The sequence below is a fragment of the Somniosus microcephalus genome, chromosome 4 (genome assembly GCF_052327205.1).
Source record: "Somniosus microcephalus isolate GS21.2 chromosome 4, FLI_Smic_1.0, whole genome shotgun sequence".
NCBI classification, from domain to species: Eukaryota; Metazoa; Chordata; class Chondrichthyes; order Squaliformes; family Somniosidae; genus Somniosus; species Somniosus microcephalus.
The window spans coordinates 170,972,809-171,000,573 of record NC_140990.1 but is presented as its reverse complement, the minus strand read 5'-3'; the positions used below and the strand labels follow the sequence as shown (position 1 = coordinate 171,000,573).

General features: G+C 51.4%; 1 protein-coding gene across 2 annotated transcripts in view; it reads right to left on the bottom strand.

Moving 5' to 3' along the window:
• Positions 1–4,871: 4,871 nt before the first annotated feature.
• LOC147119982 (ATP-dependent 6-phosphofructokinase, liver type-like) overlaps positions 4,872–27,765 on the bottom strand; it is a 97,065-nt gene continuing 74,171 nt past the window's right edge. Inside the window, exons 12-22 of one of the 2 annotated variants that reach the window (XM_085985448.1) lie at positions 26,048–26,111; positions 24,924–25,070; positions 24,237–24,307; positions 21,204–21,291; positions 19,968–20,120; positions 19,238–19,402; positions 18,364–18,425; positions 12,529–12,640; positions 9,622–9,721; positions 8,463–8,568; positions 4,872–7,091 (exon numbers count right to left, since the gene is read on the bottom strand). In XM_085985448.1, the coding sequence (XP_085841574.1) occupies positions 6,944–7,091; positions 8,463–8,568; positions 9,622–9,721; positions 12,529–12,640; positions 18,364–18,425; positions 19,238–19,402; positions 19,968–20,120; positions 21,204–21,291; positions 24,237–24,307; positions 24,924–25,070; positions 26,048–26,111 (1,216 nt within the window). In that variant the 3' untranslated portion in view covers positions 4,872–6,943. The remainder of the gene's footprint in view (positions 7,092–8,462; positions 8,569–9,621; positions 9,722–12,528; positions 12,641–18,363; positions 18,426–19,237; positions 19,403–19,967; positions 20,121–21,203; positions 21,292–24,236; positions 24,308–24,923; positions 25,071–26,047; positions 26,112–27,765) is intronic. The other variant, XR_015078109.1, reaches the window with a different exon arrangement.

The following is a 27,765-nucleotide window of genomic DNA, read 5'->3' as shown; positions in this document are numbered from 1 at the left end:
TCCCGCCGGCCGCCTGCCCCCGGAACAGATGCAAGCCCGGCACTTGTCCGAGGTGCCGGGCTCATTTTTAAGCAGATTTGCGCGGGCCGCGGCCGGGTGCAGGCAGCTCCTCCTTAACGGAAGGAGGAGGCCTGCACTTCCCCAGCCTGCCGCACCGCACCGGGTGCCGCAGCGCCGGAATTGCGGCGCGAAACGGCAGTTAGCGCCCTTTTCCAGGCGCTAAGACCCTTCAGTAGCGCCGGCAGCCGTTTGGGCGCGGCGCCACTGAATTTTTGGCGCGCGCAGGGGACTTAGCGCCGGCACTAATTTCCGGCGCTAAAGCCCTGGCTAAGCCAAACCCCAATTTCTAGGCCTATGTGTTTTAAAAGCAACGTTTTTTTTAAAGACGCAGAAAGTGGGAAAAAGAAAGGAAAAGTTTGGAATCAAGATGGCGGCGACTCACCTCGGTTCAGAACGATAAGGCCCGCCCACATACGCACCGATTGGCCCGGCCGCACGCGGCAGCAAGCCGCCATACGATTGGTCGACCTCGAGGTCACTCTGTCGCTAATGAGCGGATAATGAGATGCTAATGAGCGGAATGTTGAAGGTTTTTGGGATACCGCGGGCGCGATTTTAGCCCGGCCGAAACGTAAATACGCTTAAAACCGTCTCGGAAGCGTAAGCTTTCTTTGGAGGTAACGCGCGCGTAGGTACGCCCTGTAACTTTTGAGCGCATAGCCCGCCAGACGCACACGGACAGAATGACAGATGTACCGATTTATATATATAGATTCAAGGGGCCTAACACCTGTTTTAGGCCGAGCCCCCGAACCAATATGGTGCCGTCTGAGATCCTTTGGCTCCATCGCCCATGGAACTGGTCGCTGTGTGCACGGCGCAGGCTAACAAGTACTTCATTGGCTGTAAAGCAATGTGGGACCTCCTGAGGTCGTGAGAGGGCGCTGTAGGAATGCAAGTTGTTTCTGTCCTAATATAAAAACAGAAAATGCTGGAGAAACTCAGCAGGTCAGGCAGCATCTGTGAAGAGAGAAACAGAGTTAACGTTTCAGGTCGATGACCTTTCGTCAATGTTTCTGTCCAATGGATTTCCTGCTGTGGGCGGCTGCAGTTATGGTGAAAACCCTGTCTCCTGTCGTCAAAAGGGGCAACAGGTTAAAAGGTGGGAGGTATATGAATTCAGGAGTTAGTACTGGGGTCAGGTCAGATTGAGCACTACATAATGTCTGGTTTATGCTGCAGAAATCATTGTGCAATTTTAATTTACATCAACAGCACGGTGGCATAGTGGTTAGCACTGTTGCCTCACAGCGCCAGGGACCCGGGTTCGAATCCGGCCTCGGGTGACTGTCTGTGTGGAGTTTGCACATTCTCCCCGTGTTTGCGTGGGTTTCCGCCGGGTGCGCCGGTTTCCTCCCACAGTCCAAAGATGTGCAGGTTAGGTTGATTGGCTATGATAAATTGACCCTTAGTGTTAGGGGGATTAAATACGTGGGGTTACGGGGATCGAGTGGGATATGTGTCGGGGTTACGGGGATCGGGTGGGATATGTGTCGGTGCAGGCTCGATGGGCCGAAATGGCCTCCATCTGCACGGTGGGGTTTCTGTGAACACTGGAATGTGGATTAGAAGACAGAGATTTAGCTGTGCCGGTACTTTGTTAATAGCCAAAGACAATTTTTAGAAAGGATAACTAACCCATTATGTACTTTGCTTATTATACTTAAATATTAGTAATTGATCGTATCTGTGCTCCTCTAATTCTGGCCTCTTGCGCATCTCTGATTTCCAACGCCCCACCATTGGCGGCCGTGCCTTTAGCTGCCAATGCCCTAAGCTCTGGAATTCCCCCCCTAAACCTCTCCGCCTCTCTCCTTCTTTAAGACGCTCCTTAAAACCTACCTCTTTGTCCAAGCTTTTGGTCACCTGTCCTAACATCTCCTTATGTGGCTCGGTGTCAATTTTTCTCGGATAACGTTCCTGTGAAGCACCTTGGGATATTTTGCTATGTCAAAGGCACTATATAAATGCAAGTTGATGTATTGCCAAATTCTTTAATGCTTCATGATTCTAATGAAAATTTTAATTGCAATCGCCTGTAAACTCTGACCTCTGTATAACATCTGCCAATGCAAAAGGAGCAAGCAGTGTAGAACGAGATTATGTTTCATTTAGTAAATGGATTAGTGCAAGTAGGCTAAATGTTGCTCCGTGGGCCACATGACTGTACAAAGGATAAATTACCAATGAAAAGATAACTTCCAGATTGTGGCAGACAAGGTTCACTGTGGAAACAGGTGTCACTCTGTTGAGAGTAATGATTCTATTGGAACCCCTTATTTGTAACACCCCCAAGAATGCCATTGGCTCTCCCTGTAACATTCATTTAGTTATGTGTATTTTTTATCTGTAGTTAATACTTTGAGCTCCCAAACGGCTTGGTGAGCTTATTCAGTGAGTAGCTCTGGGGACCATGAATGTCCCATGTTTGACCCAGACTGGCCTCGGCCAGGACATCAGCAGAGCTGCAACAATTGGCCTCAGTACCAGTTGGGGAAAGGTGAAAATTGGCAACGGTTCCGGGTTCTCAATTACTATCCGGCGACTCCAGCTGGAAGACTTTGTGTGGCTGTTGGGACAAGGACAGGATTGGGCTTGGCTCTGGTCCACCCACCCCCTCCTCCCTCCATGGTTGAGTAGCATAGCAATTCTCACTGCCAAAGATGCTCTCGTGAAGAAGAGGCAGATGGGTTGCAGCGGGCCCGAACAACAGCCGTGGAATTGTACCTCAGTAAGGAGCTAACTACTTCAAACAAAAGAAGAGACATTTAGCAGAGAAAATTGGGAGAGATAAAGGTTAATAATTCCTTTCAACATTTGGAGCTTTCTAAATAAACGCTCATGATAGTGATGCCTCATTTTGGTTAAAACATAATCTCACAGCGAGTGTACCTTTGAGCGATCAGAACAGGCAGAATTTAATAGGATCGAGGGGGAAATCAATTATTCAGAACAGCGTCTTATTGTAGCCTTGTAATAATTCACTGTTATATTAATCAGCAGAGCCTCTCTGACTAGATTAGGATTTGAATATGACTGCAAGGCAAATGAAGTCATAATTAAGTCAGTGTTTATTGGATGGGGGTAATTAATTTTACACATGTATGTGACATTATTATCAATGGTAGAGGCCGTGATTTATAACTTGAAAAGGATGCTATTGTCAAGGATCATTACAGGCTTACCTCTCAATCCATTCCAACCTGCAGCCAAACATCCTTATGTTACTGCATATGGACTCACTCCGATGGTTTTTTTATATAATGCTATGTAGTGACCATTGACCAGGTAGGGTTCCCTGGGCAGATCGGTTCTAACACTCAGCTGGTAAGTTTTAACCCTGGCGCACTACCCTTCACTAGATTAAGATCTCACACAGGACTAGAAACATCCTGGTTTGGTCAAATTTAAACAGCACGAGATATATATGATGGGTGCATTCCGTAACATCGCCCCGTCTCCACTCCTGCCTCAGCCCAACTCTTGCTGAAACCCTCATCCATGTTTTTGTTACCTCCAGACTCAATTATTCCAATGCTCTCTTGGCCGGCCTCCCATCTTCCACCCTCAACATAACAAAAAACAGATTTATCTGGTCATTATCACATTGCTGTTTGTGGGAACTTGCTGTGTGCAAATTGGCTGCCGCGTTTCCCACATTACAACAGGGACTACACTCCAAAAATACTTCACATTGGCTGTAAGGCGCTTTGAGATGTCCAGTGGTCAAGAAAGGCACTATACAAATGCAAGTCTTTCTTTTCTCTGTAAACTTCAGCTCTAAAACTCTGCTGCCTAACTCGCATCAAGTCCCGTTCACTCATCAGCCCTGTGCTCGCTGACCTACATTGGTTCCTGGAACACCTCAATTTTAAAATTCGTGTCCTCGTGCTCAAATTCCTCATGGACTTGCCCCCCCCCCCCCTCTCTAACCTCCTCAAGCCCTACAACCCTCCAAAAACTGCGCTTTGGCCTCTTGTGCATCCCCCACTTCCTTCGCCCCATCATTGGTGGCCGTGCCTTCAGCCGTCTAGGCCCCAAGCTCTATAATTCCCTCCTTAAACTTCTCCACCTATGTCTCCCATCCTTAAAACCTACCTCTTTGACTAAGCCATTAATTATCCCTCCTAATATCTCCTTAAATGGCTCGGTGTCAATTTTTGTTCGATAATGCTCCTGTGAAGCACCTTGGGACATTTTACGATGTTAAAGGCACGATATAAATGCAAGTTGTTGTATTCTTTTTGGTACCTTTCTCTCTTGGGTTGCCACATTGCCCCCATTCCAAAATCAGACAGAGGCCAGGGTCATGCACTTGAGTTCAGATGGAAGTTCATGACACTTAATCCCATCAACAACTAATAGTGCTACAGAAGTGGAAATGACCCATGGCACTATTCGAAGAAGAGCAGGGGAGTTCTCCCCAGTATCCTGGCTGGTATTTATCCCTCAATCAACATCACTAAAACAGATGATCTGGTCATTGTCCTATTGTGGGATCTTGCTGTGTGCAAATTGGCAGCCATGTTTCTTACAGTACAACACTTCAAAATTGGCTGTAAAGCACTTTGGGATGTCCAGAGGTCATGAAAGGCGCTGCATTTCTGTGGGTGGTGACTTTCTTAAGTGTATTTGTGAAGATTCCCTCTGCTTGCTGTTCCCCGTTCTGAAAGAATCCATTTACAATCTTGCAAGAAATACTGCAGAGAGGAAAACTTCTCACACACATACAGTAGTGAACCCTCCGCACAGAACGACTGGGGGAATTCTCACCCAATAATAAACCCAAATCAACAGGTTCACAGACTATAGCCATTGCACAATCCAAATTTAATCACAAGACACAATCTAATCTATCCAGGACACAATCCATTGTCAGTACATGATGGACAGTTTTATATACACACAGCCTACAGATACGTTGCAGTATTAGATGTTCTGGCCAGTAATGACTTATTCGGTGTTAAAAGCCACGTTTACTACTACTTTGAACTATAGGGAGATCTTTTCAACACGGTGTGTCAGCAGGTGCTGCTCAGCCAGATGCGAAGTAAAGCTCACTCTTACACTGGCCTCGTGCCCAGTCGCAGGAGAGAGCCCTCTACTGCACCATTCTGGCACTCTCCCACACCAGTCATCCTATGTCACATGTGCACCTTGGCTTTGTGCCCATTGGCAGCAGGATTGACTTTACCAGCGAGCAAAGGAAACTCTCATCCTGTCAACCAGGGTTGAATAGACAGTGTACTAACCCTCTGTGCTACATAGCCTTGATTGCATCGTCAGAGTTCATGTTGCTCCCCTTGTGACCTCACAAGGGTCGTCTTTACCATGATTCACTGGAGTGGTCATGTGACCAGAGAATACTATAGTAATATTTAAAGGGGCAATGTCATCCTTAAATAAGTGTTGGGCAAACTTTTACTCATACGGCAACAAACACATGAAGCAATGCAATAATTATTATCGGGGAGTGAGAGGAATCATTCATGGCTCTATCCTCTAAGTAGGTTGCCAACATTTTTTGAAGATAGAGCTCCTTTAAGCTTAGGATTTGTATTTAAAAAAAAAAAACACAATATTAAAAGAACCTCAAATAACTATCCACCATTAATTCCAGGATTGATCTTTAACCTTTCGGAGAAGGGAATAACTTGGAATTTTCTCAATCCCAGACCTTCATTGTAGTCAAGAGAAGCCGAGATGAATATCTTGGTTAATTTCTACGGGAAGTTATCACAGAATGCGCATGGTATCAACAGTGTTTTCAACGAGCAGGATTTCAGGAGCTAATCTAACGGTTAAGATACAGTTAAGTGCGGCCAGAAGTGGCTGAAGGGTTAGGTGCTCGATGGCGGGGTCACAGAATGCACAGCGTACGATACTTGGGGTCATGGGTTTCCCTTCGGGAGACGCTTTGCTGCCTTTAGACGTGGGGAGGTAGCTATCTCAGCGCCATCCCTGAATTTCCTATGTGTCACTGGAGCGGCTGGTGAGGGTGCGCTACCCAGGTGCTCGCGGTTTCTATCAAAGTAAATGTAAGGGTATCGGGTGCGGTGCCCATGGATCGATCTCCCTCGTGCCTCCTCCCACCCATTCTCAGTCACTGATTTCATGTGTGTTTGTCCAGGGTCACTGTGCGAGGTAGAAGACCCTCCAATCCCACTGAAAGAATACTGTTGTCTCCCCCCTCCCCATCTTCATTGTTTGAACTGCCTCGGGTACATTTGAGTTACAGCACTGAGTGCAAGGGTTGGTGTTTGGATTGGTGAGGAGTTAAACACTTCACTGTGTTTTATACACCATAGATAAGTCAACTAAACAAAAAAATTTAAAATTGTCTGGTATGGTACCAAGGGGCTGTGACGCCCCAAATTGTGGCATCGAATAGCACAGGATGCCAGGATTATCCCAGGCTCCTATTGTTTCAGTAGCACTGTGGAGGGGTGTGGGGAGAAGAAGGAATATGAGAGAGGGGGAAAGAGAGAGAGACGGAGAAAGAGTGGCGATCGTAAGAGAGAGATGTTGAGTGGAGACAAGGAATCCAGCTTGGAGCCACCACAAACTGTTCTCATGTGTCAGATATGGGCCACTTAGAGTGGGTGACACAGGTCGAGGACCCGGGGCGGGGGGTGGGGTGCGGATAGAAGGTACAACCATGCTCACAGGCATGAAGCCATTCTCCTGGTGGATTAGATCTGACACATGATCCTTTTGCACTGAGAATGCGGCCACCTGGGGTGTAAATCTCCTCCTGTCTGACTGCGCTTCTGTGAAGCAGCTTGGGATGTTTTTTTGCGTTACAGGTGCGATACCAATGCATGCTAACGAGGTGAAAATGGAGTGACGGGAGACCCAAGGTGTTTGCGAGCGGCCACTCCCTTCAGAAGCCCGACTCGACGCTCAAACTCCGCCGGTTGACGTGCTCCATCTTCCCTGTGATGTAGTTATCGAAGCGGGTCTGGTACTTGGCCAACATCTTCAGTAAGGGCCGCAGCCTCAGCCACCACTGCTCCTTCGGCATCCGGTGCCTGTCGGACACACGTGGAATTTAAGGGTTAATCCTCGGGACCAATATCACAAAGACAAACTCCAGCCCCAACCCTTTAAGAAAAATATTAGAGAGATTCATATCCTGGTCTCCAGTAATACCTACAATCCCCACTGACCTCCCTGCCAACTCTGTCCCTAACCCTAATCTCCGCCTCCACCCGCCAGCCTCCCTGTACAATAAATAGCCCTCTATTCTTGATAGGGTAGATAGAGAGAAACTATTTCCTCTGGTGGGGGAGTACTGAACAAGGGGGCATAACCTTAAAATTAGAGCAAGGCCGTTCAGGGGTGATGTCAGGAGGCACTTCTTCACACAAAGGGCAGTGGAAATCTGGAACTCTCTCCCCCACAAAGCTGTTGAGGCTGGGGGGTCAATTAAAAATTCCAAAACTGCTTTTTGTTAGGCAAGGGTGATAAGAGAAATGGAACCAAGGCGAGTAGATGGAGTTAAGATACAGATCAGCCATGATCTCACTGAATGGCAGAACAGGCTCGAGGGGCTGAATGGCCTCCTCCTGTTCCTATGTTCCTCATCTCCTATTCAATGCCTTCATCAACGACGTGTTAGATGGCAATTTATGGTTCAGACATGGAGCGTCTGGTGCAATCGTGTCTGAATGTGCTGCAGCACCGATGACATTGATGTTGTTGGAGGACTCACCTGTGGGTCTAAGGGACGACTCCAAACTCCGGTGCTCCCAGCGTGAGGAGCATGGGTCAGAGAATGTGGGCTGCAGTGTTGTAGCCCCAGCTCTTGACCTACACTTAGGGTGTGTCTTCTACAGTAGGAGTGTGGGATCGCTCTTCTGGTGACTTCTACTCTCCATGTTGAACAATGGGACTAACTAATGGGGCCTATTGTGCTATTCTGGCCTCTTGCACATCCCCGATTTTCATCGCTCCACCATTGGCGGCCACGCCTTCAGCTGCCTGGGGGGCCCTGAGCTCTGGAATTCTCTCTCCACCCCTTTCTCCTCCTTTAAGACACACCTTAAAACCTACCTCTTTGACCAAGCTTTTGGTCACTTGTCCTAATATCTCCTTCTGTGGCTCAGTGTCAAATTTTATCTGATAACGCTCCTGTGAAGTTCCAAGGGATGTTTTACTACATTAAAGGCGCTATATAAATGCAAGTTGTATTATTAATCTCCTACAAAAGATGTCTGGTTATGGATTACTCTGTGAAAATGGAATCATCCGTCTTTCTTTACAGACAGTTTTGACCCCACCGCCCATTCCCTCCATCACTAGCCGTGGTTTCCCTGCCTTCATCCTGCGATTCCGGAGATGAATCCCTATTGATGTTGCAGCAGTGTCACACCCTGACCTCCACCCCCACCCCTACTTACTCAAAGTCTGTGTCTGCCTTCAGCTCGGTCACTGGTCGGAAAACCAGGGCCTTCCTGTTCATTCCCAGGACACAGGCCGTGTCAGGAGAGTTGGCGAAGATTTGCCCTATCCAAGAAAAGGCAAGTGAGTTACAGAAAGGGTGATTACAGTAGACACCCTTTCGAAAGCCCCCCACCACCCCCTCCCCAACTTCTGACATAACGAACGCTGCTGATAATCCCCCCACCCCTGCACAAGTCTGTCTTTCTTTACTGGGGCTGGGACTTTCTATTGGTCAGGAGGCCTGAAGGGAGCACTGTCCAGATTCAGTGAGCTAAAATAAACTGAAGCTTCAAACGTAACATCAGGGGCTTTTCTCAACTCTCCCAATGCTTCAGAGGGCTTGCCTTGGTGCCCCTCGCTCGGTGTTAGCTCCGGGGCATTCTCTCTGGATCACCTCCCTGAGTGTTTGGGAGGAAAGGCTTCCTCGTTCCCCATGGTCCCATTGATTCATCGATTCTGACACCACTATAGGATCCTGCTATGTTTCGATCCAGTGGGGCCTGGGACAGCTCTACCTCCGCCCCGCTCCGCTCCGCTGACTGGCTCATTGAACCCCCGCCCTGCCCCGCTGACTGGCTCATTGAACCCCCGCCCCGCCGACTGGCTCATTGAACCCCCGCTCTGCTGACTGGCTCATTGAACCCCCGCCCTGCCCCGCTGACTGGCTCATTGAACCCCCGCCCTGCCCCGCTGACTGGCTCATTGAACCCCCGCCCTGCCCTGCTGACTGGCTCATTGAACCCCCGCCCCGCCGACTGGCTCATTGAACCCCCGCCCCGCCCCGCTGACTGGCTCATTGAACCCCCGCCCCGCCCCGCCGACTGGCTCATTGAACCCCCGCCCCGCCCCGCCGACTGGCTCATTGAACCCCCGCCCCGCCGACTGGCTCATTGAACCCCCGCCCTGCCGACTGGCTCATTGAACCCCCGCCCCGCCGACTGGCTCATTGAACCCCCGCCCCGCCGACTGGCTCATTGAACCCCCGCCCCGCCGACTGGCTCACTGAAGCCCCACCCCACCCCGCTGACTGGCTCATTGAGCCCCCGCTCCGCTCCGCTGACTGGCTCATTGAAGCCCCGCCCTGCCCTCTCAGCACTGCGAGGTTCTACACCCCACCTTTCCTGTAGGTTTCCTGGAGTTTCTCAGTTAGCCACTGCACGGCCTTCACGCCCAACTTCGTCCCGAAGTTCCTATCGAATGGAGTTGGCGCGCCGCCCTGGAGACAGAAGAAAATAAATAAAAGAGGCCCGCGTGTGAACGGGGAGATTCAAACAGGTTGGACGGCCCCGACGAGACATAATGGCCTCGATTTTAAATCCACCTGCAGGAAAGGGTTGGGCAAGGGGTTAAAATCCAAAAGTAACGCGATCCTGCCTCTAACCCGCAGCATTCCCAACCACCTTAAGATTAACAGCGCCGATTCAGGCCCTGGAAGAGGCTCTTGCTAAAAGTGGGCCGGGGCAAAGGTCGCAGCCCAATGATGCAATTGGCACGGTGATGTAATATTAACGTCACGTCAGGGGGTGTCCCGCACTGTCTGGAGCCCGGCAGCAGAACCATGGCGGGAGGAGCTGACTGGCCAGAAGAGGCCCAGGTAAGCTAAGCTATTTCTTCTGTCAGAACTCCTTGTGGGCCAGGAGAAGCAGGAGTTCTCCAGCCCCCCGCCTCGCAAGGAGTCCATGGACTTCCCCAGCTCTCGATCGCACTGAAACCATCACCTCCCCCCATCCCCGCCACTGATCGCCTTCAGTCCCCTCCTCCCACAGGTCTCCAGCTGCGGCCCCCTGCCATCAAATTCCTGCTCCCGCTGGCCAGGTAGTGAATCTGGCCGGGACTCCGGGAACTTTTGAGATTGACCAGGCCCCACAAGTCCCCGGAATATCCGGCTGCACCACTCGCTAACGGGCTCGCGTGCACGCTCCCCACGGGTACAAGCCGAGGCCAATGTGTTAACGGGCAAAACAAGAGAGCAGAGTCTGGGAGCGGGAATTATCAGGAGCTGAATCTGGGAGCGGGAATTATCAGGAGCAGAGTCTGGGAGCGGGAATTATCAGGAGCTGAATCTGGGAGCGGGAATTATCAGGAGCAGAGTCTGGGAGCGGGAATTATCAGGAGCAGAGTCTGGGAGCGGGAATTATCAGGAGCAGAGTCTGGGAGCGGGAATTATCAGGAGCAGAGTCTGGGAGCGGGAATTATCAGGAGCAGAGTCTGGGAGAGGGAATTATCAGGAGCAGAGTCTGGGAGCGGGAATTATCAGGAGCTGAATCTGGGAGCGGGAATAATTCAATTCAATTCAATTCAATTTAATTTGCCGTATGTAACTAGTACAATGGAATGCTTACTCCCCGTAGGGACACGTCAGCTATTCGTACAGCGCCGTGTTCAGAAAGTCAATTCAATGGCATCCAGTGGCAGTGGGAGTACGATGTCCCTCAGCCGCTCCGTCCTCCTCGTCACCCCAGCCTCCTCCTCACTGTTGCCGGCTCCACGTGTGGTGGCCTGCTTCTCACGATCCGACCTCTGGCCACCATGCCCGGCTCCCCCCCCTCCCAGTCGGACTGCGAGCTTCTCGCCAAGGAGCTGCCGGCCGAAGTGCTGTAGCGGGTCGTCGTGGCTGCTGCTGCTGCTTGTTGCGCTGCGCTGCCTCCGCCCGACTCGCCGAACACATCGTCGGGGTGTAAATGCTCCGGTCGTCGCGGCCTCCTCCTCACCGTCGCCGGCTCCACGGTCCGACGGCCCGGGGCCTGCTTCTCCTGCTCACGGTCCAGCCTCTGGCCGCCATGCTCGGCTCCCCTCCTCCCAGTCGGAATGCCTTCCCGCCGAGGAGCTGCCGGCCGACGTGCTCTAGCGGGTCATCGTGGCTGCTGCTGCTGCTCGTTGTGCTGCGCTGCCTCCACCCGACTTGCCGAACACTTCGCTCCGGTTGCGGGAGCGAGCGGCGAGAGCGGGCCGCCCAAAGCAGGGAGAGCGCGCTTAGCATCGGATCGTCTCGGTCGCCATCTTGACTTTTCTACTTATCAGGTGCAGAGTCTGGGAGAGAACATAAGAAGCAGGAGTAGGCCATACGACCCCTCGGGCCTGCTCCGCCATTCAATAGGATCATGGCTGATCCGAATCTAGACTCATGTCCACTTCCCTGCCCTCTCCCTGTAACCCCTAATTCCCTTATCTGCTAGGAAACTGTCTATCTCCATTTTAAATTTATTTAATGTTGCAGCTTCCACAGCTCTCTGGGGTAGCAAATTCCATAGATTTACTACCCTGAGTGAAGAAGTTTCTCCTCATCTCAGTTCTGAAAGGGCAGCCCCTTATTCTAAGATTATGCCCCCTAGTTCTAGTCTCACCCATCAGTGGAAACATCCTCCCCGCATCCACCCGATCAAGCCCCCTCACAATCTTATATGTTTCGATAAGATCGCCTCTCATTCTTCTGAACTCCAATGAGTAGAGTCCCAACCTACTCAACCTTTCCTCATACGTCAACCCCCTCATCTCCGGAATCAACCGAGTGAACCTTCTCTGAACCGCCTCGAGAGCAAGTATATCTTTTCTTAAATATGGAAACCAAAACTGCACGCAGTATTCCAGGTGTGGCCTCACCAATACCCTGTATAACTGCAGCAAGACTTCCCTGTTTTTATACTCCATCCCCCTAGCAATAAAAGCCAAGATTCCATTGGCCTTCCTGATCACCTGCTGCACCTGCATACTAACTTTTTGTTTCATGCACCAGGACCCCCAGATCCCTTTGAACTGTAGGGAATTATCGGGTGCAGAGTCTGGGAGTGGGAATTATCAGGAGCAGAGTCTGGGAGTGGGAATTATCAGGAGCAGAGTCTGGGAGCGGGAATTATCAAGTGCAGAGTCTGGGATTGGGAGTATCAGGAGCCGAGTCTGGGATTGGGAGTACCAGGAGCAGAGTCTGGGATCGGGAATTATCAGATTTTCCGAATGTGCCTTTGTATTTCCTCAATCCCTCGCTGAGCCATTACCTGAAGCTCCACAGTCTCAGGTGTACCTTACCTGCTGCATGTGGCCCAGCACGTTTGTTCGACAGTCGAACACTCCCTTCCCCTCGGCAGAGTACAGGTTGTACAAGAACTCCGTGGTGTAGTATTGGTGACATTTCTCGTTTCTTGAGGGAAAAGGAAGAAAGAAATTTCACCTCAAATGTTTATGGAAATAGGACAGGCATTGATCTTCCCGCCTCCGTTAATCCTCCTACAGCAGTCCGGTGGTGATGGGACTCAGTCCCTCCTGTCCTCTCCTCTGGGGCTGATTGCTCCTCACTTCCTCACCCCCAAGAATGAGATTGGAAACTCAGTGGGAGGCGATTCACAGGCCCCTGGGTCCAGTGTCCCAGAGCACTGACTGGGCGATTCACAGACCCAGGTCCCGCGTCCCGGAGCACCGACTGGGCAATTCAGTCTAGGATCAAGTATCCCAGAACACTGACTGGCCAATTCACAGGCCCGTGTCGCGTGTCCCGGAGTACAGACTGGGCGATTCACAGGCCCGTGTCGCGTGTCCCGGAGCACTGACTGGGCGATTCATAGACCCGGGTCCTGCGTCCCGGAGCACTGACTGGGCTATTCACAGTCCCGAGTCCAGTGTCCCGGAGCACTGACTGGGCGATTCACAGGCCCCGGGTCGCGTGTCCCGGAGCAATGACTGGGCGATTCACAGGCCCGGGTCCAGTGTCCCGGAGCAGTGACTGGGCGATTCACAGGCTAGCGTCTAGTGTCCCGTAGCACAGACTGGGCAATTCATAGGCCTGTGTCGCGTATCCCGGAGTACAGACTGGGCGATTCACAGGCCCGTGTCGCGTGTCCCGGAGCACTGACTGGGCGATTCACAGACCCGGGCCCCGCGTCCCGGAGCACAGACTGGGCAATTCACAGGCCCGTGTCCCGGAGCACTGACTGGGCAATTCACAGGCCTGGGTCCAGTGTCCCGTGTCCCAGAGCACTGACTGGGTGGTTCACAGGCCCGGGTTCCGTGTCCTGAAGCTTGACTGGGCGATTCACAGACCCGGGTCCCGTAGCAATGACTGGGCGATTCACAGGCCCGGGTCTAATGTTCCGTAGCAATGACTGGGCGATTCACAGGCCCGTGTCCCGGAGCACCGACTGGACAATTCACAGGCCTGGGTCCAGTGTCCCGTGTCCCAGAGCACTGACTGGGCGATTCACAGGCCCGGGTCCCATGTCCCGGAGCACTGACTGGGCGATTCACAGACCCGGGTCCCGTGTCCCGGAGCACTGACTGGGCGATTCACAGACCCGGGTTACGTGTCCTCGAGCTTGACTGGGCGATTCATAGGCCTGGGTCAAGTGTCCTGGAGCAATGACTGGGCGATTCACAGGCCCGGGTCCAGTGTCCCGGAGCAGTGACTGGGCGATTCACAGGCTAGCGTCTAGTGTCCCGTAGCACAGACTGGGCAATTCATAGGCCTGTGTCGCGTATCCCGGAGTACAGACTGGGCGATTCACAGGCCCGTGTCGCGTGTCCCGGAGCACTGACTGGGCAATTCACAGACCCGGGCCCCGCGTCCCGGAGCACAGACTGGGCAATTCACAGGCCCGTGTCCCGGAGCACTGACTGGGCAATTCACAGTCCCCGGGTCTAGTGTCCTGGAGCACTGACTGGGCGATTCACAGACCAGGGTCCAGTGTCCCGGTGCAATGACTGGGCAATTTCACAGGCCCAGGTCCAGTGTCCCGGAGCACTGACTGGGCGATTCACAGGCCCGGGTCCAGTGTCCCGGAGCAGTGACTGGGCGATTCACAGACCCGGGACGCGTGTCCCGGAGCACTGACTGGGTGGTTCACAGGCCCGGGTTCCGTGTCCTGAAGCTTGACTGGGCGATTCACAGACCCGGGTCCCGTAGCATTGACTGGGCGATTCACAGGCCCGGGTCTAATGTTCCGTAGCAATGACTGGGCGATTCACAGGCCCGTGTCCCGGAGCACCGACTGGACAATTCACAGGCCTGGGTCCAGTGTCCCGTGTCCCAGAGCACTGACTGGGCGATTCACAGGCCCAGGTCCCATGTCCCGGAGCACTGACTGGGCGATTCACAGACCCGGGTCCCGTGTCCCGGAGCACTGACTGGGCGATTCACAGACCCGGGTTACGTGTCCTCGAGCTTGACTGGGCGATTCATAGGCCTGGGTCAAGTGTCCTGGAGCAGTGACTGGGCGATTCACAGGCTCCGGGTCCAGTGTCCCGGTGCACTGACTGGGCGATTCACAGGCCCCGGGTCCAATGTCCCGGTGCACTGACTGGGCGATTCACAGGCCCGGGTCCAGTGTCCTGGAGCACTGACTGGCCGATTCACAGGCCCCGGGTCCAGTGTCCCGGTGCACTGACTGGGCAATTCACGGGCCTGGGTCCTGGACCGACTGGGCAATTCACAGACCCGGGTCCCGTGTCCCGGAGCACTGACTGGATGATTCACAGGCCCTGGTCCAGTGTCCTGGAGCAGTGACTGGGCGATTCACAGGCCTATGTCCCGGTGCACTGACTGGGCGATTCACAGGCCCCGAGTCCCGGTGCACTGACTGGGCAATTCACAGGCCCTGGGTCCAGTGTCCCGGAGCAGTGACTGGGCAATTCACAGACCCGGGTCCCGTGTCCCGGAGCAGTGACTGGGCGATTCACAGACCCGTGTCCCGTGTCCCGGAGCACTGACTGGGCGATTCACAGGCCCGGGTCCAGTCTCCTGGAGCAGTGACTGGGCGATTCACAGGCCCCGGATCCCAGTGCACTGACTGGGCGATTCACACGCCCCGGGTCCAGTGTCCCAGAGCACTGACTGGGCGAGTCACAGACCCGGGTTCCGTGTCCCGGAGCAATGACTGGGCGATTCACGGGCCCGGGTCCTGGACCAACTGGGCAATTCACAGACCCGGGTCCCGGAGCAGTGACTGGGCGATTCACAGACCCGGGTCCCATGTCCCGGTGCACTGACTGGGCAATTCACACGCCCCGGGTCCCGGAGCACTGACTGGGCAATTCACAGGCCCCGGGTCCAGTGTCCCAGTGCACTGACTGGGCAAGTCACAGGCCCAGGTCCTGTGTCCTGGAGCACTGACTGGGTGATTCACAGGCCCGGGTCCAATGTCCTGGAGCACCGACTGGGCGATTCACAGGTCTGGGTCCAGCGTCCCGGAGCAGTGACTGGGTGATTCACAGGCCCTTGTCCATTTCTCTTAAATAAAGGAGGTCCAGCCTCCTCCCGCTGACGAATGGACCAGTCTGTGCCACAGATTGCCCTGCCACCTTGGTCAGCAACAATTATGTTGTGGGGGTGGAAGTGTGTCTAATGGAGGTGAGCTGATGGTCGGCTTTTTTATACATAGGAACAGGAGTAAACCATTCAGCCCCTCCAACCTGTCCGCCATTCAATTAGATCATGGCTGATCTATATCTTAACTCCATTTACCAGCTGTGGTTCTGTAACCCTTCATACCCTCACCCAACAGAAATCAATCAAACTCGATCTTTAAAATTTCAACTGATCCCCAACATCCACAGCCTCTGCGTGAGGCATTCTCACATCTGCGGAGGGGTCAGTAACATCTGGAACCACTGCTCAGCGTTACTTTCTCAGGGCTGAGGTGATAGTACTTTGATGGTAGGCACAGCATATGGCAAGAGTGAGCCTTTGGCCCAGTGGTAGATTCCTGCCTCTGAGTGAGAAGGGTGAAGTGTTCAAGCCCCAGTCCAGACAGCCCCGGCGAGTGGAGACTTGAATATGGCCTGTAAATACTGTGGTGACATCCAGCGGGGTACTTTGAGTCCGGACAGAGTGACCACGGGCTCGGGGATAGTTTTCCCACCTCCGAGTCAGAAGAGTTGGGTCCAGACCCCACTCCAGATAGACCCAGAGACCAAGCACTGGCTTAGAATATTGGGTTGAGATCCAGCGAGGGTACTTGTGCCCGATGGGACCGGGTGGCATCCCCTATTGTAAAGGGCAGGTGGGCCTCTTTAGCCATGGTTGCAGCACACCTAGGAGAAGGTATTCGGAAGATAAAAACCGCGAGGAAGGCAATGGGAAACCACCTCAGCGACTACTAAGTGGCTCAAGAGTCGTGTGTGCGAGACTGGAGTTGGGGGTTGTCCTAGGCCCGAACACGATGGTGGAACACTGGACCGATTAGACCAGAAGGTGCCAGGTAGAATTCTTGGTTTGTGCTGAGCTAGCTGATCTCAACCAGGGGTTAGCAGTAGAGGCACGAGAATTGGCCTCAGCACCCATGGGGACGGGAGGTCTGACTACCTTGTGACTCCTGCTGCAAAATGTATTCGTGGAGATGTTGAGCAAGGCCAGGATTGGGCTCCGCTGCGACGCCTTCGGTGGCCAAATAGCATGACGGCACTCACCCTCTCGCCTGAAGAACGGAATGGTCTCTCGGGAGAGGGTGGCCGTGTCCCAGTTAAGAGGAAGCTCCTTCAGGAGAGAAGGAAATTTGGGAAGGGAACGGGTCCCACTTCAGTCAGCAGAGCAGGCGTTGAGGATCGTGACCGCTTGCCGATGAAGAAAGGGGGGGGGGGGGAAGAAAAGAGGCCAGATGTTTCTTGCCCATACCCGATTTCTACCACTGATAAAGTCTGGTGGTGGAAATCAGCAGCAGGGGACCGGTGACGGCGGCAAGTTCATGCCGCACGTCAAGGGCAACAGTCCCAATGTTTGTACCAGTGACGAGAGAGGTCCTCTCTCTATAACTCTGCTGTCCTTTCATCTCGGGGCTAAAAACAGAAAGGGAACAAAAAGAGACAAATGCGACGCAATCTGATTTGAAGATAAAGCCATGTAGAATTCCCCTGTGGCGAGTTACTCACGAGGTGGAACAGATACAAAGGCTTCACTAACCAGAGGGGAGCGCCCCACTCCTCGGCAGCTCGCAGGCACCCTCCAGTGGCCAGCTGGAGAATGCCGCCACTGGAGCCCAGTGCAGCTGCTAGATTGCGGAATTCAGGTTAGCGCCCGGGGTGGGAGCTCAGCTTTCGGCTAGAAGTGGCTTTAGGAGTCTCGCTGGCTTGTTCTCAATGGCCCTGTTTAATGCTTGGGGAGGGGCCCTGGTTAAACTGGCATGGTCGAGAAGTACGAGAGCCGGGTGTCTCACTGCCAATCTTCCCTGTAATTTTTTGAGGGACGCGCAGATTTTTCATTTTAAAAGACGGCTCACCAGCTGCGCAGGACCCCTAGAGCGCTGCGCGGCCACTCAGCTTAATTGCTCAATGCCCTCCCAGCAAAGATGGGCTGTGGGAACTTATTTGGAATACATAATATTTCCTTGTCCACGAAGAAAGACTTGCATTTGCCTTTCACAGCCTCAGCACATCTCAAAGTGCTTTACAGCCAATAAAGCACTTTTGAAGTGTGGTCACTGTTGTAATGTAGGAAACGCAGCAGCCAATTTGCGCACAGCAAGCTCCCACAAACAGCAATGTGATAATGACCGGATAATCTTTTTTGGTGATGTTGGCTGAGGGAATAAATATTAGCAAGTTCCCCTGCTCTTCTTTGAAATATTGCCGTGGGATCTTTTACAGCCACCAGAGAGGGCAGACGGGGGCCTCGGTTTAACGGCTCATTTGAAAGACGGCACCTCCGACAGTGCAGCACTCCCTCAGCACTGCACTGGAGTGTCAGTCTAGATGTTTGTGCTCAAGTCTCTGGAGTGGGACTTAAACACACAACCTTCTGACTCAGGGGCGAGGGTGCTACCCACTGAGCCAGAGCCAACACCTATGAAAGGACAGCTTGGCTGGTCGAGAAGCGTGCGCGTTACTTGGCTTTACCATCACGCCCAAATCCTCCCCCGCGGTTTTATGGTGGGAGCCTACCTCAGTACAAGCCCTCGCTGGATTGTCGTCTTCATCTTCCCAGTTAGATGTTCCACGTTGGCCTGCAGGCACAAAGCAAAGCGTCAGAAGCTGAGGAGAAAGGAAACTGACCCCTTCCAACCAGATCCCCCTCCCTAAAGGGGCACCTCAGAAAGTAAACGGACAGAAGTCTGACAGGGTGTTGATAGTGCAAACAGTTTCTCCCCAGTTACTCTGTCAGGAGGGTCGGTAACAAGAGGACACAGATTTAATATAATTGGCAAAAGAACCAGGGGGAAGATGAGGAGAATTTTTTTTTTTTAAGCAGCGAGTTGTTATGATCTGGAATGCGCTGCCTGAAAGGTGGAAGCAGATTCAATAATAACTTTCAAAAGGGAATTGGAATAAATACTTGAAAAGGAAATAATTTGCAGGGCTATGGGGAAAGAGCAGGGGAGTGGGACTAATTGGAGAGCTCTTTCAAAGAGCCGGCACAGGCACGATGGGCCGAACGTTCTCCTTCTGTGCTGTGTGACTATAAGATTGGGGGCGCGGGGGGGGAAAAGAGAGAGGGGGAACTATAATTGGCCTTTCCGCCACTGGGGTAGAAAGGAGAAAAAAACCATCATGAAGGCTTTTGCCTAAATCTCAATTGACTGACCCCGTCGGGAATGCGCACTTGCTGACATCAGGCAAGATGCGATGCCCCATGCAGTTGAATAGTCTTCCATTGACGGATGTACACTTGGTCAGGGTAGCGGACGGCGGATTGTAGCCCAGGACCAGCGAGTGCCCTCAGGAGGAGGAAGAGTAACTACAGCCGGGAAAACTAAAGGCTCGAGTATTGCCCCCTCACCCTCCGGGTCAGATTTTGCTCGGCGTCTCAGGAACGTACCGTCAAGTCGTGAATGTCAATCAGGTCTTCGTAGATGTAGGCGGCGTCAGCCCCGACAGCCAGCGCCGTTGCGGAGGCCAGGTAGCCGCAATAACCTCCCATGGTCTCCACGATGAAGACTCGCCGCTTGGTTCCTGATGCAGACTGCTTGATGCGGTCGCAGGTCTGCGGAGGGAGAAAAAAAATCAGTAACACTCAGAGGTGAAGTGTACTGGCCCAGAGATCCTGCTGTCTAGAGCTGTGCTGGCTCTTTGAGAGCAATCCAAAAATAATTCCACTGCCCGGCACTCTCGCCCCATAGGCCCCGCTCTAAATGTGTAAGCACAAACGTATCCGCTATATGCGGTGGGGCCTTATGCACTTTCTCCATCTCATTAATGATCTTTATAAAAGGTCTATTCTGCCACTTTCCATGGCTGAAGACCTGGAGCTAATCACCACATTCCTCATCCTCTAATACCAGGCCTCATTCCTCATCCTCTAATACCAGGCCTCATTCCTTAGCCCTCTAATACCAGGTTACAGATCAGCCATGATCTAATTGAATGGCGGTACAGATTGAGGGGGCTGTATGGTCTCCTCCTTTTTCTATGTAACAGGCTCGAAGGGCTGAAGGGCCTCCTCCTGTTCCTATGTAACAGGCTCGAAGGGCCTCCTTCTGTTCCTATATAACAGGCTCGAAGGGCTGGAGGGCCTCCTCCTGTTCCTATGTTCCATTCCCCCTCCTTACCTCCATCGCAGCGTTGACGGCAGTGTCGCAGCCGAGGCTGAAGTCGGTGCCCGGCACGTTGTTGCTGATGGTTGCCGGGATGACACACATGGGTATGCAGAGCTCCTCATAGTGTTCGCGCCCCTCCGTCAGCTGCAGAGCCGCAACAAAGGCCTGCCATGGAAGGAGAAGCACATGTTCGTCAATGCACCCGCCCACATCACCGTGGCCACCACTCCATCTGTACCTCAGAAACGACAATGCGGGCCTCCTCGTGAAGAAAAATCAAGATGGAGGGTCTGGGCCTTGTGCTGGAGGAGGCCGCCGAGGTTGGGAAACAGAAGAGAAGAAGGGAGTAGGTCGGGAGGCGACGGCAAGTTTTGAATTTTAAAGCCTGCAGATTATAGGCAGAAGGGAAGGCTGAGGGAGGTTAAGTAGGTTCCTGGGAAAGAAGGAGTTGGAGTAGGAAAGTGTGATAGGTCTTGGTTTCAGCAGAGCGAGGAATGCAGAGAGGTCGGAGGGGCATTAAAAGGATAATAAAGACCCCTAAAATTTGCGAGCCTCAGCGGAGCGGGGGAAGGGGGTGTTACACCTTGATCACGCCGGCTGACGCCCTCAGTGCTGCACTGGGAGTGCCAGCCCAGCTTATGTGCTCAGGTCCCTGGAGTGGGGACATCAACCCATGTCCACTGCCGCTACAACTGACACTGCTAGTATCAGCCCTGTAAGGATCAGCAGGAGGCTCAGTTGTGAGTGCCTCTCCCATGGTTAAACAACCTGCCACAAGAAAGAAAGACAGACTTGCATTTCTACAGCAATGTGATAATGACCAGATAATCTGTTTTTGTTATGTTGGTTGAGGGATGAGATGTTAAACCGAGGCCCCGTCTGCTCTCTCAGGTGGATGTAAAAGATCCCATGGCAATATTAGAAGAGCAGAAGAGTTATCCCCAGTGTCCTGGCCAATATTTATCCTTCAACCAATATAACAAAATCAGATTATCTGGTCATTATCACGTTGCTGTTTGTGGGATCTTGCTGTGTGCAAATTAGCTGCCACGTTTCCTACATTACAACAGTGACTACATTTCAAAAGTACTTCATTGGCTGTAAAGTGCTTTGGGACTTCCGGTGGTCGTGAAAAGTCTTTCTTTCTTATGGCAGGTTGTTTAACCATGGGAGAGGCAGGGTTCGACAGGAGCTGCAGGAAAGAGTGGCAGGAGGTTTTAGGACTGGACAAAAATGTGCACATCTCACCTCAAACCCACCAATGATCAGGAGAGCATGGATACCAAGCTTGCGGATCTGATGCACAAGCTTTTCCATGAACTTTTCGGGGAGTGTTCTGCAAACAAAAAAAAGAGATGAAATAGCAGCACATAAACTTAGACAAAGTAGATGTAAATTGAGTAGGCACAAGAATGTCAGAGAGTAGTTGATACTGACTGCGAGAATGGTACCTTTACTGGAACGGCACCAGGGATTAGGGACTTCAGTTATGTGGAGAGACTGGAGAAGCTGGGGTTGTTCTCCTTAGAGCAGAGTAGGTTAAGGGGAGATTTGATAGGTGTTCAAAATTATGAATGGTTTTGAACGAGTAGATAGAGAAACTGTTTGCAGTGCCAGGGGGTCGGTGACCAGAGGACACAGATTTAAGGCGATTGGCAAATGAACCAGAGGGGAGAGCAGGAAAAAAATACGCAGCGAGTTATGATGATCTGGAATGTTCTGCCTGAAAGGGTGGTGGAAGCAGATTCAAAAATAACCTTCAAAAAAAGAGAATTGGATAAATACATACAGGAAAAATATGCAGGGCTATGGGGAAAGAGCAGGGGAGTGGGACTGATTGAAAAGAAAAAGACTTGCATTTCTACAGCGCCTTTCATGACTACTGGATGTCTCAAAGTGCTTTACAGCCAATGAAGTAGTTTTTGCAGTGTAGTCACTGTTGTAATGTGTGAAACGCAGCAGCCAATTTGCACACAGCAAGCTCCCACAAAGAGCAATGTGATAATGACCAGATAATCTGTTTCTGTTATGTTGGTTGAGGGATAAATATTGGCCAGGACACCGGGGGATAACTCCCCTGCTCTTCTTTGAAATAGTGCCATGGGATCTTTTACGTCCACCTGAGAGAGCAGATGGGGCCTTGGTTTAACGTCTGATCCGAAAGATGACATCTGCAATGGAGTGTCAGCCTAACTTTATGTGCTCAAGTCCCTGGAGTGGGACTTGAACCTACAACCTTCTGACTCAGAGGTGAGTGTGCTACCCACTGAGCCACAGCCGACACTAATTGGATAGCTTTCGAAGAGCCAGCACAGGCACGATGGGCCGAATGGCCTCTGACTTGCTGATTTAGGTCAAAGAAAATGTGGGGCAGCCACTGAGAGAACTGAGAAGTTTACAGGCAGGTTACAGAACCTGGTGTGGTGTAATGGTACTGTTAGCGTGCTGTGTGCAGCTGGTCGGATATTCCCAGTTCCCAAACACGAGGACAGTGGCCAGACAGGCCTTTTAAAGGGGACGTGCCACCGAGCTGCTTAAAAAGGGAATGGGAGCTCAGAAACTTCCAGCAAGTCTTTAATTCAGTTCAAAGCATTAAAAAACACCTTAGCAAGTGGACGTAAAAGATCCCATGACACTATTTTGAAAATGAGCAGAGGAGTTCTCCCCGGTGTCCTGGCCAATATTTATCCCTCAACCAACATCACTAAAACAGATTAACTGGTCATTATCTCATTGCTGGTTGTGGTTTCTGAGTAAGTGAGCACAATCTGATGCTACAGAGCGTACCCAGCCCTCATGCACTCAGGACAGTCTGCTCAGGGATAGCCATTCTTTGAGTGAGCACAGACAGTGTGTGTTGGCAGAATATTCAACCTAAGGGAATCACCATAGTTCAGTCCCGATCTATTGACCGCACATATGCACATTCTCCAGATAGGGGTCACTGGATAGCAATCGGGAGTGGGAACGCCGGTTGATATATTTAAAAATGATCACTGCGCTTCCCCTCCGCCGTGCCACTGACCCCCACCCCACCCCACCCCTCCCGACTTCTCTTTAGATGCACATCCATTCTTTTTATAGTCTAAAAGAAAAACTTGCATTTATTTAGAGTCTTTCAAGACCTCAGGATGTCCCAAAGTGCTTTACAGCCAATTAGCTACTTTTTGAAGTGTAGTCACTGTTCTAATGTAGAAAACACGGCAGCCAATTTGCACACAGCAAGCTCCCACAAACAGCAATGTGATAATGACCAGATCATCTGTTTTAGAACAGCATCTCAGCGAAAGAAAGAAAAAGAAAAAGGAAAGAAAGCATTTATGTAGAACTTTTATCACATCTTTCAGGCCATCTCAACATGCTTCACATGATGTCCAATTACTGTTATTATGTCGGAAAAATGTGGCAGCCAATTTGTGCACAGCAAAATCCCACAAACAGCAATGAGGTGACTGGCCAGATCACCTGCTTCCAGTGGTGTAGGAGGTATGTTGGCCCAGGACAGCGGGGAGAGCTCTCCTGCTCTTCTTCAGATAGAGCCATGGGATCTTTTACACCCACCTGAGGGCAGACGAGGCCTCAGTTTAATGTCTCATCTGAAAGACGGCACTTCTGACAGTGCACCGCTCCCTCAGTACTGCACTGGGACTGTCAGCCTGGAACACAGGCATGTGCCTAGAGTAGGACTTATAAGAACATAAGACGTAGGAGCAGGAGTAGGTCATTTGGCCCCTTGAGCCTGCTCCGCCATTCAATAAGATCATGGCTGATCTGATCTTGGCCTCAACTCCACTTCCCTACCCATAACCCTTGACTCCCTTACCTTTCAAAAATCTATCTCCGCCTTAAATATATTCAATGACCCAGCCTCCACAGCTCTCTGGGGAAGATAATTCCAAAGATTCACAACCCTCAGAGAAGAAATTCCTCCTCATTTCCGATTTAACAGACTTACCCCCCACGACTCAGAAGTGAGAGTGCTACCATCACCAAGACAAATCTGATAACAATGGGGATTATGGTTGCACGGTCCTCCTCTTATAGAAATACCACTGGGTTAAAAGGGTCTTTGGCAACACAAATTCACATTAGCTTGAGAGGACTGCAGTAACATCTGAACCACCAGCATGAGGCAGATTATTCAGTGATTTCAAAAATATAAACAGCTAGTTTCAGAGTAAGTGAACACAATCTGATGCTAGAGAGAGTACCCAGCCCTCACGCACTCAGCGCCGTCTGCTCAGGGGTGAAAGGTCGTCAGGGTGCTGAGGTGATGCCTACCGTTTCGTGCCCAGCAGTGATCCGCCTTGTCCAGTCCAGCCTCCAACATCACACCAACTCACTTCCTTAATCTGCAGGGAAAAGACAAGGAGTACGTGTATCTAAAATAGTTTAAAATTCTGCTGTGTAGCACACACTTCCTGTAAGTGTCATATTTATATCCTGTAACACATCCCTGTCACGCTATCTATATGTACACACCGCATCTCCTCCGACTGTGAGCAATGCCACAGGAGATCCGCTATCTATCTATATCTACTCACCGCATCTCCTCCAACTGTGAGCAGTGCCACAGGAGATCGGCTAATATCTATCGCTATGTAAACAGACCAGCAACTCCTCCAACAGTGAGCAATGCCAGAGGAGATCTGCAACGTCTATGCAGACAGAACAGTGACTCCTCCATCACTGTGAGCAATGCCAGCGGAGATCTGCTAACATCTGTCTCTGTATAAACAGACCAGTATCCCCTTCATCACAGTGAGCAATGCCAGAGGAGATCTGCTAACATCTCTCACCATGCAAACTCACCGCATCTCTGCCGACTGCGAGCAATGTCACAGGGGATCTGCTAAAATCCACCTACAGTTAAACCTCTGCCACTACCTTGTCGATGCTGATTCCTCCCAACAGTCACATGAATGAGCATGCAGGGCCCCGTCTCTCTGGAACAACGGAGCCACTTACCTGCCCAGCGGCAAATCCTTCCAGCCCGTCGCTAACAGTGTAGACCGTGTGACCCGACGACAGCCCGACTCGGACCGCGGAACGCACGGCTGCGTTCATCCCTGCAGCTGGAGCTCCGATATTCACGATGGCTAGTTTGAAATTACTCTGTGGGATCAGCAAAGAGCAGAGTGACATCAACAAGGGCATCACACAGCACCGTCTAGGACACTCGCTCACTAACTCCGAGGGAACCCTGCCACACTGAGCGATGGAACAGAAGGGAGGGTGTCCGTGTTAGCGATTCCCCAGACTGATCTCAGACGTTACTGTGGGTCATTCTCAATTAGAGGCCAGTCCACTCACCTACAGGAAGAGGGTGGTGGGGGTGGATGGGGATTTACCAGACCAATAGTTCTACTGTAACAGGGCCCATCCATATGCTGTATAGAAGCTGGGATAACCAGCATAGCATTCCCTTGTCTCCTTTGGCTGGTCAGCAAGAAGTGGCACCACAAGGGGATCTAGAGACAGAGCAGGAAGACTGGCCAGGGCCACAGGCAGGGGTGGGGGGGCAAAGGTGGGCCGCAAATGGCTCTCGGGCCTCACTACGAGCTCCACTTATTCCCAGGTCGGACACTGCTTCAGTCAAATATAACGTAACCCATACAGCACTGCCAGTGCACATACTCTTGGTGACTATTGCCAGTTTGGGGTTCAGGAGGCCGTGCAGTGCTCTGGAGCACTGTGCTGGAGTAGTGAGATGCAATGTCCACCTCCCACTCCACTGAACTCCGTGATAGCAGCCTATCTTCAGTGGGGAACCAGCGAGAGCAGACCAGCAAGACTTACTCCCACACCGTTTCACAGCCCATACACTGAAGTGGTGTTTGCGGAGTGCCAGAAGTTCCACAGCCCGTGAAAGGGATAGATTTATTTCAGACTCTCCTCCAATGGCTCAGAGCTGAAGGCTCCATCGCTGAGCCAAGCAGATCGAGAAGCTCCCAGATGGTCTTCCCATCTGTGCTGTAGCAGAAGTGCGAGACTGGGAGTTGACTGTGGTTATTCTCAGTAGAGTGCCTGGTGCACCAATGTGACAGGCCCCATGTGGCAGGAGTCTTAATGCTTGGAGGTCGTGGGTTTACCTTGATCTCAGCAGGTTTCTGGTGAGCCAACAGCTTGTAGATATTCCAGTTATTCTCGAAGCTCCTGTAGCGAAGGGAACAAGAGAGTCCACCATTAAGATTTAGGATCCACTCATGTCCTGCTCCAAAACTGGGATATTATAGGTGGGGCCATATTGCCGCATTTTTTAGCTCACTGGGCAAAGTTCAGGAACAGTAAAGGAAAGCTCCTTATATGTCCTTTTTTGTGTATGGAAGAGGGGATGTTCCGGTTTGTGTATGTTGGATTGGGCTATTAGTGCGTATGGAGGGTTGGAGTGGTGGTCGGTCTGGCCTTTTACGTGTATGGACGATCTCATTTCATTTTTGTTGATGGGGTGTTACCATTTTTGTGTACGGATGTTTGAATTTTCTGTGTAATCAGAAGGCTCACTCACGTGTGTATCTGGTCCTCAGCTCCAGAAGGTTCAGCATCCCCAGATACAGGATACATCTCCCCCTGTATTTCTGCATCAAATGCAGTACAGAACAAACAGTCACTGTTGTAATGTAGAAAATACGGCAGCCAATTTGCACACAAGATCCCACAAACAGCAATGCGATAATGACCAGATAATCTGTTTTAGTGGATAAGGGTTCAATATTGGCCAGGACACTGGGAGAACGCCCCTGCTCTTCTTCGATGTAATGCCGTGGGATCTTTTACATCCACCTGTGAGGGCAGATGGTGCCTCAGTCTCCAGTTAAGTTTCTAATCAATGGTGACTCTTGCCTCACCTCTGGAATTCAGCTTGTTTGTCCATGATGAAATGAAACCGAATGCCTGGACAAAGGAGCACTGGTTCAAACTGGTGAAAGGCACATTTAGAACTGATGTGAGGAAGTTTTTCTTCACAGTGAGTGATCAACAAGTGTCAGCTGTGGCTCAGCGGGCAGCACTCCCGACTCTGAGTCAGAAGGTTGTGTGTTGAAGTCCCACTCCAGAGATTGAGCACAAAATCTAGGCTGACACTCCAGCGCAGTGCTGAGGGAGTGCTGCACTGTCGGAGGTGCCGTCTTTTGGATGAGACATTAAACCGAGGCCCCGTCTCCTCTCAGTTGTACGTAAAAGATCCCACAACACTATTTCGAAGAAGAGCAGGGGAGTTATCCATGGTATCTTGGCCAATATTTATCCTTCAATCAACATCATTAAAACAGATTATCTGCTCATTATCACATTGCTGTTTGTGGGATCTTGTGTGCAAATTGGCTGCCGTGTTTCCTATAATACAACAGTGACTACACTTCAAAAGTACTTTATTGGATGTAAAGCGCTTTGGGATGTCCTGAAAGGTGCTATAGAAATGTAAGTCTTACTTTCTTCTACGTGTTTGAGATATAGAGAAAGAACAGGTTGGATCGGGTGGATGCGGTGAGGATGTTCCCAATGATGGGTGAAACTAGAACTAGGGGGCATAATCTTAGAATAAGGGGCTGCTCTTTCAAAACTGAGATGAGGAGAAACTTCTTCACTCAGAGGGTGGTAGGTTTGTGGAATTTGCTGCCCCAGAAAGCTGTGGAAGCTACATCATTAAATAAATTTAAAACAGAAATAGATAGTTTCCTAGAAGTAAAGGGAATTAAGGGTTACGGGGAGCGGGCAGGAAATTGGACATGAGTCTAGGTTTGGAATGGTCGTGGCCCTGTGGGTAGTGGAGCGGGCCCAGGGGCCGTGTAGCCTGGTTCTGCTCCTACTT